General features: G+C 36.1%; 1 protein-coding gene across 6 annotated transcripts in view; it reads left to right on the forward strand.

Annotated features, from left to right (window-relative positions):
• The window catches only part of svilc (supervillin c), a 35,129-nt gene that overhangs the window by 9,963 nt on the left and 8,444 nt on the right, over positions 1-16,722 (forward strand). Inside the window, exons 3-20 of one of the 6 annotated variants that reach the window (XM_051106146.1) lie at positions 1,552-1,752; positions 3,135-3,311; positions 4,017-4,051; positions 6,157-6,218; positions 7,677-7,825; positions 8,349-8,577; positions 9,729-10,255; positions 11,670-11,757; positions 11,981-12,028; positions 12,273-12,341; positions 12,605-12,679; positions 13,168-13,361; positions 13,445-13,599; positions 13,736-13,837; positions 15,645-15,781; positions 15,898-16,045; positions 16,146-16,291; positions 16,411-16,586. In XM_051106146.1, coding sequence (XP_050962103.1) covers positions 1,552-1,752; positions 3,135-3,311; positions 4,017-4,051; positions 6,157-6,218; positions 7,677-7,825; positions 8,349-8,577; positions 9,729-10,255; positions 11,670-11,757; positions 11,981-12,028; positions 12,273-12,341; positions 12,605-12,679; positions 13,168-13,361; positions 13,445-13,599; positions 13,736-13,837; positions 15,645-15,781; positions 15,898-16,045; positions 16,146-16,291; positions 16,411-16,586 — 2,718 coding nt within the window. Of the gene's footprint in view, positions 1-1,551; positions 1,753-3,134; positions 3,312-3,912; positions 3,939-4,016; positions 4,052-6,156; positions 6,219-7,676; positions 7,826-8,348; positions 8,578-9,728; positions 10,256-11,669; positions 11,758-11,980; positions 12,029-12,272; positions 12,342-12,604; positions 12,680-13,167; positions 13,362-13,444; positions 13,600-13,735; positions 13,838-15,644; positions 15,782-15,897; positions 16,046-16,145; positions 16,292-16,410; positions 16,587-16,722 lie in introns of those variants that run through there. The other 5 variants (XM_051106147.1, XM_051106148.1, XM_051106149.1 and 2 more) reach the window with 5 other exon arrangements.

Here is a 16,722-nt window from a genome sequence, read left to right on the forward strand (position 1 = left end):
TTTTGAAAGGGTCATCGGATGCAAAGCTTACTTTTACATGTTGTTTGAACATTAATGTGTGTTGGCAGTGCATGTACAAATCTACCCTATAATGATAAAAATCCATGCAGTGGTTTTTAATTAATCTGTAAAAAATAATCGAGCCGTTCTCAGATGCCTGTCGTTGTGGCGTCACACCCACAGAGGCCGCTCCCACGATAGTTGATTGACATGAGCTCTTACCTCAGATCAGCTGTAACAGTCCGACCTCCATGTTTTGATGCTGGAGCAGGGATGTAAATTAGACAAGAATATCTCTGATTGAGCGATTGAGGTGTTGTGTTGCTGGATGTAATATTGAACATAGTAGTCGTCATTTATGACATCTAAGCCGCTGAAGATGCAGTGGATTAAGTTTGTTTGTGAAGGGAATGCGCCTCCCGACCTACATATATCCTTCTATGTTCGCACTAATCATTCATGATCCAGCTTCACTTACAGCAGAAGTGAGTATAAGGGTTTTTTATGAATCTTTGCGATCGCCTTTCATAATAACGTGCTAGTTAGCAAATTTAGCGGCTAAATGCGGCTAAAGTAAACAGGCTCGTCACTCCACAGAGAGAAGAAAGGGGTGGGGCGAGCTGCATCAGGAATCAGCATGCATCTGTTTATTGTGAAAACAATTACATTGATTCAGTTGAAAAGTATGAATATCCTTAAAATATGGCTAGCTGTGGAACAAGCTGTGTTTAGTTAGTTAAAATGTATGAGATTGAAATCAAGTTGATTTAATGATGATAAATACATAAACATGGTTAGTGTGTTTTTAAAACACATTTAGTTTATTAGTGCTGTTACAGAAATCTTGTATGTATGTAAATTTATGTCAAAATTGCACTATAAAAATGCTGGGTTAAAAACAACTCTGGGTGAAATATGGACAAACCCAGTGACTGGGTTGTTTTGACCCAGCGATTTGGTTAAATGTTTGTGAGTAGTTTTATTTAACTCAACTATTGCTAAAGAATTATTGCATTTCTTGCTTAAAATGAACCCAAAATAGGTTGAAAATAATATTTATTAATATGTTCAGTAAATTAACATTTATTAATAAGTTAAGAATAAATAATAAATAAATAATAATAATTTTTTAAATTGCTTATAAATATATGTTCACCTTTTGATTATTGTGGATGCCTCTAGTAATTATGTGCCTTATTTTTAATTTACAACCTATTTTAGGTTCATTTTAAGCCAGTCATTTAATTAGTTTTAACAATAGTTAAGTTACGTAAAATTACCCAGAAGGTTGGATTAAACATTTAATCCAGCGCTGGGTTGTGTTTAACCCAGCATTTTTTAGAGTGTGTGTAATCCAAATGGATGGAAATTTTATATGCAATTCAAATACATAAATCTTAAATTTGGGCCTAAATATTTTTTGAGTATATTCTTTTTTTTTTTTTTCTTTTTCAGTTACACTTTAGTCATTCTTTACATTTACCCCTGTTCCTCTTGTCTCTCAGCTGTTCCTTCCTTGCACACTTTATTTGCTCCGGTTGTTGTCTGCAGTTTAAGACTTCTGCCTCTCTCCATCACCCTCTCCAGGGAATGTTTGTTGGGCTCGTCTGGTACAGTGGCTGGGGAAAAGCCTCCAGACTCCCATGGGCCCTCAACCCCTGACACTCCCCAGTTACACACTCATGTATCAGTAGGCCAGCTGAAGAACGCTCTTCTACAGCAAACCTCGAGCCCAGCTCCATCTGATAGAGTGTAGGGACGCCTCAGTGTGTGTGTTCATTTCCTGCTTCATTCTGTTTGCATTACCCCAGGCAAAACATTGTCAGTTATTTGCCCAGTGCTAACTCTAACACCAGAGTTTTGCATAATAATAATATTGTTTTAAATTGTCCACTTTAAAATATGTTATAATAAAGTATGTTAAAATATATATACTACCAGTCAAAAGTTTTTGAACAGTAATGTTTTTTTAATCCAAAATACAGAAAAAGCAGTAATACTGTGAAATATTTTTACTATTTGTAAAGGATCATGTGACTGGAGTGATGATGCTAAAATTTCAGCGTTGAAATCACAGAAATAAATGAAATTTTAAAATATATTTCAATACAAAACAGTTATTTAGATCAAATAAACGCAGGCTTGGTGAGCAAAAGAGACTTTAAAAAACATAAAAAATCTTACTGTTCAAAAACGTTTGACTGGTAATGTATTTTAATTTATAATGCATATTATTATTCAAAAGTTTAGGGTCATTAAGAATTTATTTTGAAAGACGTTAATACTTTTATTCCACAAGGATGCATTAAATTGGTCAAACGTGACAGTTTTTAACATTGAAGATAATTAGAAATGTTTCTTGAACAGCAAATCAGCATATTAGAATGAATTTCTAAAGGATCATGTGACACTAAAGACTGAAGTAATGATGCTGAAAATTCAGATTTGCATCACAGGAATGAATTACATTTTAAAATATATTCAAATGCATTGTAATAATATTTCACAGCAATACCGTTTTCATATATTATTGTTCAAATAAATGCAGCCTTGGTGAGCATAACATACTTCTTTCAAAAACAAAAAAAAATCCAACTGATCCCTAATTTGAATGGTAGTGGATAAATATAAATATGATTAAAAATAGCTGTGGTTGAATTAATCATCCACACATATGTATTATGCACAACACTTTTTAAAAAAAAAAAAAACTTCAAACATTTAAAAATCTTAAAGAGGCTTTACATTTAAAACATTTAAAAAAACATTCTAAATGTTCTAAATTCTAAATATGCTAAACAATATTTTAAGCATTGGATTCATTTATGGCTATATCTGTGTCCTTGTATGCTAAATATTAAATTTTAAGATTCACTGGAGTCTCTTTATCTTATAAACTGTATTCTATGCACATTTTGTGGTGCTAACACAATGCTAATGTGCACCTGTAGTTTTGAGACAGTGTGACTGATGCTGTCTAACACTCTACCATCTTCAGTGTGCTGTGAGGAGTAGCAGAGTTCTTTTCTAATCTTTTTCCTTTGGCTCATTACTTCTTTCCTCTGTTTCTTTTTCCCACACCCACACATTCTTCCTCTCCTCCATCTGTTATGGTCTGTCTGCTCAAATATTAGAGCCACTGATGGTGGCGTGGTGGCCTTGACTCTTGACCTAGCAGTTCAACCAGGTGCCGAGGGAAGTCGTCGGCGTGCCCGTCGTTACATGCCAGGGGATCCTGCAGGGAGCCGCAAAAATAGTGAACGCTTTCGTACTCAACCCGTAACAGCCTGCGAGATAAAGGACAGCTGCGGGTATGGAGACGACGGTCTCGGATCTCCACTTAGGCCTGCAGTGTGCTTATAGCAGTTGTTTACTATGTAGACACACTAACTTTTTTTTGGGTGTTGTGCCTGTCATTAACCTGTTATCATGTGACAGAAACTATTCATACTCACAAATGCCTCTGATTCATTGCATACTGTACATATAATATCTTTCAGAGGTTTGCATTCAGTTTTTTAAAAGTAATACTTTCATAATACTATATATATATATACTTTGATAAATGTTTTGTTGGGTGTTTGTTGCTATTTGGGAATTTGTTAGTTAAATCAAATGACTTCTTAGTGCTACTCTATCAATATCATAACTGCCTGGAATATATTAACAGATGTCAGAGGTTGTAAGTCAGCACAGTCCTTTCCTTTGAGTCAGGAAATGAGTTCAGCATGTATCTTATGCGCTTGATAGGATCGTCAAACAGGGTGTGTGTAAGAGCTCATAGTTTTAATAGTTAGCATTATGTCATGCTTATAACCTGCACAGATGTGTCTGTGTCTGTCACAATGCCTGTAGTGCAGGAGAGGCTTGTTACAGCAGATCTGGCGTGAAGTCATCTCACCTTTTTCTGTGTATTACTTACTTTGCATGAGGATTGAGTGAGTGGTTGAGTGTGAGTTTGATTGTCTGATTCCTGTTACTTCGAGAATTCCTAATTAATTTCTTTATTTTCACAGAAGAATGGACGATGAAAATCAAGACACAGTGCAAAGTAAGTGCTTGAAATTACTGCATTTTTAATTTTGAGTGATTTAAGTAATTAAGTAATTGTGGTTTCAAAGGTAAAACCTGCAGTGAGAAGCTCTTTGCACTTTTTCAGCAGCTTTGAATTGGATTATTGATGATGAAAATTGAACTAAAACTCTGAAAACTCATTAAAAATTGAATAGAAATAACTGTGAGGAGGTCAATGCTGAAAATGTTTTTGCAATTAATTTTTGATGAAATTTGGGGTTACAAATTATGCTCACTGAGGCTGAATTTACACTGCCCTTCAAAAGTTTGGAAACACCACTGGCAAAGTGTGGTTTTGGACGATATCAGCATAAATCCTTATCATTTTTGGTGCAAATACGTAACAGTAACTTGACATTATCATTGCAGATGATGCAGACCAGCAATAATAATTTTCATTTTGATTACATAATAATGGCAATACATACATGTCAAAGTCAGACATGCCCCTATGCCAGCTGTGATGCCTGGTTACAGGTTTAAACTTGGCCCAGGTTTTTAAAAGATTTTTGGATCAGCAGAGCTGTAATAGCTGCTAATGGTGGATATTTTGATGTATGTATAAACTTTATGTAATATAATATGTTTTCATAGTTTGCGTTGTCCCTTATCAGTGCAAAATTATCACAAATTAAAAAGGATTCATGCCAATATCGTCCAAAAACCCAATTTTCTAGGGCGTTTCCAAACTTTTGGAGGGCAGTGTATTTTAATAAAAATACAGTAAAAATAGTAATATTATGAAATAATATTTCCATTTAAAATAACTGTTTTCTATTGTAATATATTTAAAAATTTAATTTATTCCTGTGATGCAAAGATTAATTTTAAGCATCATTACTCCAGTCTTCAGTGTCACATGATCCTTCAGAAATCATTCTGATATGCATGTATTTGCTGCTCAAAAAAGTTTATTTGAAACAGAATGTTTTTGTAACATTATAAACGTTATTTTTTTGATCAGTGTAAAGCACCCTTAATGAAGTATTGATTTCTTTGTCTAAGAAAAATAAATCTGACTGACCCCAAACTTTGGACAGTAGTGTATATACTGTAGTATGTACACATGAAGCAGTTTTGTTGTAAATAGTTGTATTTGTATAACTTGTATTTGAATATTTGTAGAAATTTGTATTTGTATAACTGTAACTGTAGGCTGAGCAACCTTCTGTAGCAAGTTTTCTAACTGTCACAACATAATATCAACGCAACGTAATACCTATTAAAAAATAACATTTTATAGTACTGCAAGATATTTATGATTTATGATCAAATATAAAACGATAGATCAAAGTGAAACTGTGTGTAGTGAAAATGTGTAGGATACCATAGTAAACCAAAACATAAACACACTCTTATACACTTTTACACATGCATATATTCTAAGTAAGTGGACACTGTCGTAAACAGTTAATAATGACCTCTATTTTATTACCGGAGTGAAGATAAATGTTACGAGGTTGCATTAGAGCAAGCTCAAAGAGTGATAAATATAACCCATGCTTTTTAGGACAGTAATAAGTCACACACAATCATCAAATTATCTAAAAACACAGTTAGCATAATGAACAAAGTTCACACATGACCTAAGAGACAAACGGAGGGAAGAAGTGTGTGTCTGCCGTAAATCTGCCAGCCAAGAAAAGTACACACAGGTGAAGAATACATCTGCCAGGCCGTTTGTGCATTTGGCAAAACACAGAGCTATGAGTTTATGAGTGTGTGAGAGAGTATGTATGAGAAGTTTGTTACTCATTTAGTGATCTCACACAGACATTTCGCCATTATGATCTAAGGTGAACCAAATGCACGCGTGTGCACGTATGCAGTTAGGCAGCTATAGTTTGTGGTCTAAGTGAAATCTGTCAGAACCTCTCTTTAGTATGTCCTCAGTTTCAAAAACAAATGCAAAAAAATAATATTTTATTCTTGTAATGGAAGGGACTGAGTTACAGTTAATTCATTATGAATCACTTAACTCTGAAAAAGAGTAGTAGTTATGGTATGTCATCAGTTACAGTAGATATATATGTGTGTGAATCTTTTCTAAATGTAATGGTGTGCTTGCTGTTTTTCTTGCAGTGGATGTAAAGACAGATGACAGAGCCAAGATGAGTGTAGCTGCCAAGATGTCTCTGTTTAAAGTAGGTGAAACAAGAGCCCACCATATCTCTTTAGCAACTGCTGCAGGCTGAAAAGAAAAAGGTCATTGCCATGGATGGAATACACTCACACACACACACACACACACACACACACACGCACACCTTGTATATATTTACCCATGTGGGGACTTCCCAATTTACTGTTCTTAATAGAAGCTAATTATATATAATGTAGACTATACTTATCCATTACCATGAAATAAAACTTTTGATGTTTTAGTATTTAGTACTTTTATGACCTTTCTGTTTTGTCAGACATGTACTGTTGTCTAATATTTTCAGAAATTACACACTCAGAACATATACTCACATACAAAGATGTACAGAGTTTGTTTATGAATTGTGAAAAACAGCTTCTAGGAAACATTAAAAGATTTGTTTTGAATGCACTGTGATTTAATTCTTTAGGTATTTGTTATTTTGGAGTGCTCTCTTTGTGTTTCTGCTCAAGTATGTTTTTTCTTCTCTGTTCTTTCGCTTTGTCTGTCTTTGGGTCGTAGGTGGTAATAAGACACCTGGAGTGTTTGGTTACAGCATGACCCACTGGGTTTCATTGGTTACTGTGACTTCCTTACCCAGAGTGCCAACCCAGGCTCTATTTTATTCATCTGCCATTGACCCACTTCACCAGAGACATTAAAAATTGCATTGCAGTTTTATTTTCTGTGCAGAAATTACAGGAATTGTTCACCTAACAGTGGTCATTCTTATTCATTATTCATATTAATGATATTCATTAATGATATTCATTCTTCTGTGGAACACAGCAGATTTTCACAAAAGTGTTTCATGTACAATGATAGTAAATGTGACCCTGGAGCACAAAACCAGTCTTAAGTCGCTGGGGAATATTTGTAGCAATAGCCAAAAATACATTGTATGGGTCAGAATTATTGATTTTTCTTTTATGCCAAAAATTATTAGGAAATAAAGTAAAGATCATGTTCCATGAAGATATTTTGTAAAATTCCTACTGTAAATATATCAAAACTTATTTTTTGATTAGTAATATGCATTGTTAAGAACTTAATTTGGACAGCTTTAAAGGTGACTTTAAAGACAGCTTTTCTCAGTATTTTGATTTTTTTGCACCCTCAGATTCCAGATTTTCAAATAGTTGTATCTCAGCCAAATATTGTTCTATCATAGCCATACATCAATGGAAAGCTTATTTATTCAGCTTTCAGATGATGTATAAGTCTCAATTTCGAAAATATTGACCCTTATGACTGGTTTTGTGGTCCAGGGTCACAAATTGTAAGCAGAGACTAAAGACGGAGTGTATTAGAGTGTATGCCAAGATGAATGTAACAGCTGAAAACTGAAATCACTTGTATGGTCATTATTTGAGTTTGATGGCCCTTGGTTACCATTCACATTCATTTTAAGGAAAACAATAGTACGAACATTTTGATTTTATTGTTGTTCTGCTATCAGGAGTTGGAGAAGACAGCTTCACCTGAGGCTTCTTCGTTCCTCAAACCTCGCACCAGTAATAGTTTCCATGAGCGCAGAGTTCGCCGTAACAACGACCCTCGGGCACTCACTCAGCCAATCACCTTTGAGGAAACAATGATGGCAGCGAGGTAGGCAGGGCTTCTCTAAATCAATACAATCATTTCTCATTACTTTAAAGAGATAGTTCACCCAAAAATGAACATTCTGTCATTAATTACTCACCCTCATGTTGTTCCAAACCCGTAAGTCCTTCGTTTATCTCCAGAACACAAATTAAGATGTTTTTGATGAAATCCAAGCACTTTCTGAACCTGCATAGACAGCAACGCAACTGACACGTTCAAGGCCCAGAAAGGTAGTAAGGAGATCATTAAAATAGTCCATGTGACATCAGTGGTTCAACCTTAATTTAATGCCTTGAATGTGGTAGTTGCAGGGTCAGAGAGCTCTTGGATTTCATCAAAAATATCTTAATTTGTGTTCTGAAGATGAATGAAGAACTTACAGGATTGAGGGTAATTGAGTAATTAATGAAACATTTTTCATTTTTGGGTGAACTATTCTTTGAAAAAGTAATTCTGAGAGATAAAAACAATCAGCACATTTGGGAACAGATGAACAGCACATTAACTTCTATTGTTCCTTGTTTAGTCCTCATGCAGGTGAGGCAGGTGAGGCTGAGCCTGAGGTGGTGGATGATGCTGGGACTAAACTGTCGATGAGTGAGAAACTGGCTCTCTTCAACAAACTGTCTCAGCCCATATTGGGTGCTGCGGGGAGTCCTGCGAGAGACGGCAGCCCTCTAGAAGCCTCTGAGAGACGCAGACAGAAGGGTGCACGTTACCGCACGCAGCCCATCACTGTGGATGAAGTCAATTTGGTAAGTATATTTGGTGTGCATAAATATGCTGTACATGTCTGCATGTCTTTGATTTACTAGGAGTCATCTCCTTTTGCCACTTGTGGAGCAACTGTTAAATCTGTCTATTCAGCGTGTATGGTGAACAAATCAGTGTGTGTTTCAAGAGCTTTAGATGTAGTAACCCTGATAAAGGTTCAGATTTCCATGCTGGTTGGTGCATGTTCAGCTGGTGGACCAGCATAGCCATCACAGCAAAAAACAAAAACATACAAACTTATTATTTTAACTCTTCCCCCCCGCCCCAGTGTTTCTAGTTACTTTTAGCATTTTTGATAAACACAAAAATCCTTTGGCCCCCAGAATATTTTGCATGTGTGAATACCTAAAATGCAATATGTCAACACTTGAATGTTGGTAGTTTTAATGAAAATGCAACATTTTGAACAAAATGCCAAGACTCATATGCAACTATTACAGAAGGTTCAAATGCTCACTGATGCTGCAGAAGAAAAAGCGATGCATTAAGAGCTGTAGGGTGTAAACTTTTGAACAGAATGAAGATGTGTACATTTTTCATATTTTGCCTAAATATCATATTTTTTCATTTAGAAGTGCTTTTCAGAAGCTACAGAAGATACTTAAAGTTAAGTTAAGTTAAATTTACCCTGATCTTTAAATTCCAAAAGTTCTCTTAATGCATCAGTGAGTGTTTGAATCTCCTGTAACAGTTGCATATGAGTCCATAGAGATTTCAGAGATTTTTCTGATAAACAGCAGGCAGTTTAACTGTTCAGGACAAACAAGGAACTCATGAACAACTATCATTAAATAAAAAAAACAAAACACAGCTGTGGATCATTCAGGTAACACAACACAGTATTAAGAATCAAGTGTATTTAAACTTTTGAATTGTATTGATTTTTTAAGATTTAAATATTACTTTCTCTTGTGAACTATATGTAAACGTATTTTATGTGAAATATATTATGCCAGTCAGTACTAAATAAAAAAATATCATGCATTTTGTATTATCCCTCTTATTTTGGTAAAATAATTAACATTTTGTAGATTCTGCAAGGTCTATGTAAACTTTTGACCTCAACTGTATGTAGACAGGGAATTTGTTTTGGTTCTTTTTGAGAAGTTTACAATCTTTCTTCTACTTTTAGCTTCAGAAGGGGCCTGTTCAGCTTCCTCGTTTTCATCTGGCACCTCAACTCTCTGACCGACAGCAGGCTGAGTCCATCAATCTGAAGCCCAGTGAAGTGCGTCTCTCTGGGCTGAGCTCTTCACAGGATTGGGGTTCCTCCTCCGAACTCAGCTCATCACCCAATCTGAAAACTGCATCGAACAGCAACTCCCAGAATGCAGTGCCGATTAAAGGCATCTTAAAAAAGAGCTCTTCGGAGGGAGTGGTGTGGAGGAGTGAAAGCAGAGATAGGGATAACCTGAACGGACACAGCCTGGAGCAGAATGGGAGGGAGAGGAAAGAGAAAGAGGTGATAGAGGAGAGCCATGTCACACCTGTGGAACCGGCTCCTCTTTCTAGCGCTCCCTGGAGGCAGAGGGCAAGGAAGGAAGCCTCTATATCTTCTGGAAGGACACGAAGATCTGCTCCAAAGCCTGAGGAACAGCCATCTCTATCAGAAGACATACAGATCACAGAACAGAGCAGAGAATCAGACATCAGTGACAGGTTCTCTTGCCTTCAATTTTTCACTCTTTGTGTCAGATATACACTACTGTTCGAAAGTTTGTGGTCATTAAGATTTACAGGAAAACTGCATTAATTGGTTTAAAGGGGATAATGATAAAAATCTTTTTTTTGAATCCTCAAAAAACTAAAGACTCAATTATCACGTTGTTTTGATTTTTTGCGCAATATGATGTTATACTGGTCAGGCCCCAGCATATTTAGCATATTTCTGCTCTCAGCCAGTTGTATGCTGCCCGCCATTTTCTCCGTACTTGAGCAGCTGTAGCGACAGCGATGTCTTGTAAGCAATGCAGGTGTTTTGTAGTTGGATGTGAAAATGAACATAAGAGTCTTCATTTTCTCCTGACATCAGAGTCACTGAGGAAGTGGATTAGTTTTGTTTTAGATGTTAATGCACCACTGAATACACAAGAAACAGAAAAGAGGGGTGCAGTGAAAAGTAACTCATTATCATTTAAAGAAACATGCACCTAAACGGGTTGCTGTGAACAGAGCTGTTTTTGACAAGGTAAAAATGGTTGAGGAATTTTAATGAAAGTATGTTACAGACATTTCATTAAACAATATTGATTCAAAAATGTACAAACAGATGCAGATCAGTAGATGCTGCTGACTTGAAACTTTGCACATCCTTTGCACATGTTGGTACCAAGTTTTATTTCACAGTATTACCAAGATACAGCCTCACTTGCTGTTTGGAATCCTTGGTATCAAACGTCATACATTTAATTAACTTTGATTGAATTTATCACTTGTATTCAGAATTCATTTTATGTACAGAATCACAGATCTCTCAGTTGGAAGCTGATGGAGGTTTCTCATATAGATGGAATGTGTAAATCTTTAAAACAGACAGGATTTTTCTGAGTAAAGGAAGAATTGTGAGTTTAAACCAAAAGTTATTTTAAAGTTCTAAAGTTTTTGTTCCTTTTTGTGTGATTTTTATAAGTAGGTGGCACTGTCACCAAAGTGCTCCTGTACAGCAAACCAAGTACCTTGAAGTGTGCAAAAATACAGCCTCACTTCCTGATTTGTGTCTTCACTATAAAAATAGTTGATGTGCTGCTTTTAAACTACATAGTGTGAGGATTATGCAATCTGATGAAAGCTATCCAGCTTATTTTTAATGTAAGTGTGAGCCATTTGCAAGGCTTCTGGTGTCAGCGTATTCCAGACTCTTTTTATGCATTACAAAAACAGTCTGTTATGCTGCTTCATATTGCAATTTATATTTGTAGTCATATTATTATTTATTATTTAATTTAACATATTAATTAGGCATTTACATAAAATACTTACTTCTGTCTTTAAAAGGTTTGTTTAAAGTTTTTTTTTTTTTGACAAAATTTTTTTTTTTTTTTGACCCTGTTAAATGAGAAAATCTTTTCCACAGGCTGACAGACTCAAGAGGAACTGAGAAAGAAGAAGAGAAGCAAAGTGCTAAGGAAAAATGCAATGTCAGTCTAAGCAGTGCACCACAGGTTTGTGAACTAAAACAGTAGATGCTCATTTCATTGTGTTTTTGCAGTGAGCTAAAGTATAAGCAAATTTAAATAGGTTCTATTAACTAGTCGGTTTATTCATATTTTTGTGAGAAATAAATGCATGAGCATGTGTGTTTGTGGTCAAATGTACAATCACAGGTGTCATGCTAATGTTTCCTCATGTTTTCCTCCTCTCTGGTTTCCACACTGCTCCCTGTAGGATGAGACTGTCAGTACAGCTGAGTCTAATCCCGAAACTCAATATTGGGTAAGAATGTTGTGTTTTCACAGGTTTGTTTGGAAGTGTTTTAATTACCTTAACTGACTAAATTATGTACCATTGCTTATTACTTTATGTGTAAAAAAGTGACCTTCATTATCCATCGTTTCTTTATATTTTTGTATGTGAATGGAAGTGAATGTAATTTCATTAACCTCTCCTCTCCTCTCCTCTCCTCTCCTCTCCTCTCCTCTCCTCTCCTCTCCTCTCCTCTCCTCTCCTCTCATCTCAGGATCCTGTGTTTTCCTCTGTATACTCTCGTTCAAACTCTGCACCTCAATATGTGATGTTTTTTAATGAGGTGAGAATGTTCACGTTAAATTTTCATAATATGGATGTGTTTACGACCTGCTATTAGTCTAAGCATGTGCTTTTTGTTTTATTGGATAGTGTGTTGTGAATGGGCTTTTATTTTTTTGGCTGCCTTGTCATATTAAGGTCCACAGAATGTTTGAGCAAAACATTTTTAACATTTAACTATAATGGCATGTCATTGATTTGATTTAGCTTTTGTTTATTGCTATTATTATACTCTTTTGTTCTTCTTTCTCTCTCCCTCTCTAGAGGAGTCTTTCTTATGAAGCTCAGGAGGTTTCCACAACCACTCAGACACAACCACAGGTGATGGGGAAAGTCAAGGTATTTTTAAGATACATAGACACTATTGTTTAAAAGTTTGGGGTCAGTCAGACTTTTTAAAAAAGAAATGAATACTTTTATTCAGCAAGGATGCTTTAAATTGGTCATAAGTGAAAATAAAGACTTCTACATCACATTATTACAAATAATTATATTTCTAGAATTCCTACTGTTCATTGGAACTTTATATTCAATATAAGACATGTTTCTTTAGCATCAAAACAGCATATCAGAAGGATCATGTGACACTGAAGACTGGAGTAATGATGCTGAAAATGTAGCATTGCCATGACAGGAATATTTTATTGTATATTTGTTCAAATATATTTGCATATATTGTGCATATATTGTTCAAATATGTCTTGATGAGACTTACTTCCAAAACAAAAATCTTCCAAAAATCTTACCATCCCCAAACTTTTGAACTATAATAATGGATATTAGAATATATTAGAATATCAGCTAATTCAGTTTGTCTGTTTTTTCAGGCAAGCTGTGAGGAGGACGACTCTCCCAAACTCATCTTTACAGAAACACAAACCATTTGCTCCAGTGAAGTCCAAGAAAGTCAGATGTTTGGTGCTGAGATGACTTCTGAACCCTCTTCACCACCAGCGTGTCCGACTGAAGGAGGAGACACAGAGCCGGACTTGAGTACACTCTGTCAGACCAACACACCAATGTAAAAGCCAGCATCTGTACATGCATATCTGTGAAGGATTTCTCAGTGCGTAAGATATAGGTTAATGCTCTGTTTGTGTTTAGTTTGAGCTCAGCTGTAGCTGAGCACAGGCGTTCAGTTCGGCCGTCCCGTAGGACCCAGGGTTCGAGGAATCCATTACGTGCTCTTGCCGCTCGAGAGGATATCCAGCAGGATTTCATGCATTCTGAAGAAAACAGTGAAATAGAGAATAATACAGGTTTAAAATGAAAATTTGTAACTTTCTGAATTAGTCTAGACTTGTCAACTTGTCAGCAGCATTAAACATATTTAGCATCATCATATTTATTTCAGTCATAATTACTATATATTTTTTAATCACTTTATTACTCAAGCTCTGAAAAATTCTAACTGCACCTCAGCTGATGTCTCTTCCTCTGGAAAAGAGAGCAGACCCACAGTGCCATACAACAAACTCATGCTCATCCAGGTTAAAGGTATGATAGTGTATCTAATATATATCTAATGTTCTTCTTTTATCCTGCTGAATAAAAGCATAACTAGATGAGTAAAGTTTGAGAACAAACTTTGAAGTTGGCTTGAGAAAGCCTAGCCTGAAAGTTTGAAGCAGTTGTAAAAGCTTGAAGTTTGAAGTTTAGATAGATTTGATAGATGTTGATAGTATTGCTAGCATGATTTAACATGTTGCTAGCATGTTTCTAACATAACTTGCATGTTTCTAACATGATTAGCAGGTTGCTAGCATGTTTTAACATGATTTAACATAACACATAAAATTAACCATGGTTTTACTACAACAACAACAAAAAAAAACAAAACAAAAAAAAAAAACATGGTTTACTTTAATTAAACCATGGTAACCACAAATTAACCATTGTTTTGCTACACTAACCATAGTTTAACCATGGTCTTTTGTAGTAAAATTATGGTTATATAAATGGTAATCAATGCGTGGTTACTACACTTTTACTATAATACAACCATGGTTAATTTTTTAAGGGCAGCTAAAAACCAGCTAAAACCAGCTGATTTCATAAAAAAAGCTTAAAACCAGCTGATTTAGCACAAAAACGTTTACAACCAGCTAAAACTTGCTGATTTAGCAAAAAAACAAAACAATACAAAACAAAAAAAAAAACATCTAAAACTAGCTGATTTAGTTAAAAAAGCTAAAACCAAACAATTTAGCAAAAACAGCTAAACATCTAAAACAAGCTGATTTAACAACAACATCAACAAAAACAGCCAGCTAAAAACAGTTGATCCAGTAAAATAAAAAATAATAATAAAAAACTGTTAAATAAAACGCTAAAACCAACTCATTTAGCTAAAACAGAAAAAAACGTGTAAAACCAGCCTTGTTTTTGTCTAGTCTCAGCTGATTTAAGATGAAAATATCCGGTTTAACTTGGATGGTCTTTTAGCAGGTCTTCCATCTTTACCAGCTGAGACCAGCCTTAGCAGCTAAAAGGTGGACAAAAACCACTTTAAAACCAGCCTGGGAGACCAGCCGACCAGCTTAGGCTGGTTTTAGACTGGTTTTTTATTTAGGGGGTTAAGCTTTGCTGAAATACTCCATAAGTCTCATTGTACAAAAGTTTTCACCCCCTCAATGAAAATCCATGGGATTTTTGGTGGTCTTGATAGTCTGGTTTATGAAAACAAATCAGTGGGAAAAGAAATAGCACACCAGATCAGACCAGTCTGAGGTCTGACCTGAGTTTGGTGGTTGTAGCTTTAAAGCTGTAGGAGGAGTTAGATTTTCTCAAGCCAACTTAATTTAAAACCCGCAGACCTTTAAGTGGTAGTATAGACATTCTGCTGAACGCAGAAGTCACGTCTGACTCTTCACCGGAAGGATGCTTTGCATTTCCAGTCTTCAGTGTTTCTAGCCAAATTAGCGTATATTCCAAGCTGATAATCTAATGTAGCAATGACCGGCATTTGTCAGTGCCTCACTTTTCAAAGTTTAATTAGTGTGTAGATGATACAAAGCTGCCGACGTTAGGTACATTAAAAACAGATGGGCCCTATTTGAATGGGTTCCTATGGAGACCGGAACAGAAGAGCATCCAATTGGAAATTAGAATTCGTAATGGTGGCGCTCATTGTTTACTCAGGAAAAAAGTCTATATATATTGTAAAATTCTACATTGTTTGCATTAGGCATGGACGCACACTTGATTTCTCAGGTTTTCATATTTGGATATCCCATAAGTTTCTCTGAGTTTCATACAAGAGTAATGTAGATAATGTAGCCTGTGAATGTTTCTGTTCATCCAGGGTGGAGGCAGGTGCAGGTGCGGTTGGTAGAGCCGGTATCACGCTCCCTTAACAGTGGTGACTGCTTTTTGCTGGTCACACCTTCAAACTGCTTCCTCTGGACTGGCAAGCTCTCCAACACCATTGAGAGAGAAAAGGTACATCATTCCTATTTAAGCCATTACAGTAATTTTTGCATCTTCAACAGTATATTTCTATGAGATAATCAGGAAGGAGTTTTAGTTCCTGGATGTTGACTAATGGTTTGTTCCAGGCGTCTGAAATTGCCTCGGTGGTTGTGACCCAGAGGGATCTGGGTTGTCAAGCAACAGGTGTTGTTCACCTGGATGAAGGTGTAAATACAGACAGCCTGGAGGCAGCAGAGTTCTGGAACCTTCTCGGCGGACAGACCCAGTATAAAGGCAAGAGACATAACAGGTTTCCTATCTTAAACACTTTAATTTCTCAAATCTGCTCAAATTACATTTGTTTGTTTGTGTATGTGTGTTTTTCTCTCTGCAGGTCCAGACAGTGCCGATGATGATGAGCACTATGAGAGAGCCATATCAGAGTCAAACTGTATTTATAGGCTGCAGGGGGACAGACTCAGTCCTCATGAGCAGGGCTGGGCTGTCGTACCAGACCTCAGCCTTCTCAGCTCCTCTCAGGTCCTTGTCACCATACTGTTTACATGTACTTTATATGCAGTTGTTTTGTGATTACACGATGAAACTACATTTAAGGTGTTTAGTGAAATGTAATAATGACAGTACGTCTTCCATTTCAGACTCTGCTGTTTGACTTTGGCAGCGAGCTCTATTTGTGGCACGGGAAAGACGTCGGCCCCAGCGAGAGGAAACTGGCCCTTCAGCTGGCTCAGCAGGTTTGGGACGGAGCGTATGACTACAGCAACTGCAGGATCAACCCTCTGGATCCCTCTGGTGGCAGTGCCCATATTAACAAGTAGGTTCACTATATTCACGGACTAGATTTTCATATAGTTAGCTACTAGCGAAAATTCTTCTGTTTTGCCTTTATTTTAGTAAATAAATTTGTTTCAGTATTTGTTTTGTCCCTTGACAGCAGCATTTAAAGAGAT

This window comes from Labeo rohita, chromosome 3 (genome assembly GCF_022985175.1).
Source record: "Labeo rohita strain BAU-BD-2019 chromosome 3, IGBB_LRoh.1.0, whole genome shotgun sequence".
NCBI lineage: Eukaryota > Metazoa > Chordata > Actinopteri > Cypriniformes > Cyprinidae > Labeo > Labeo rohita.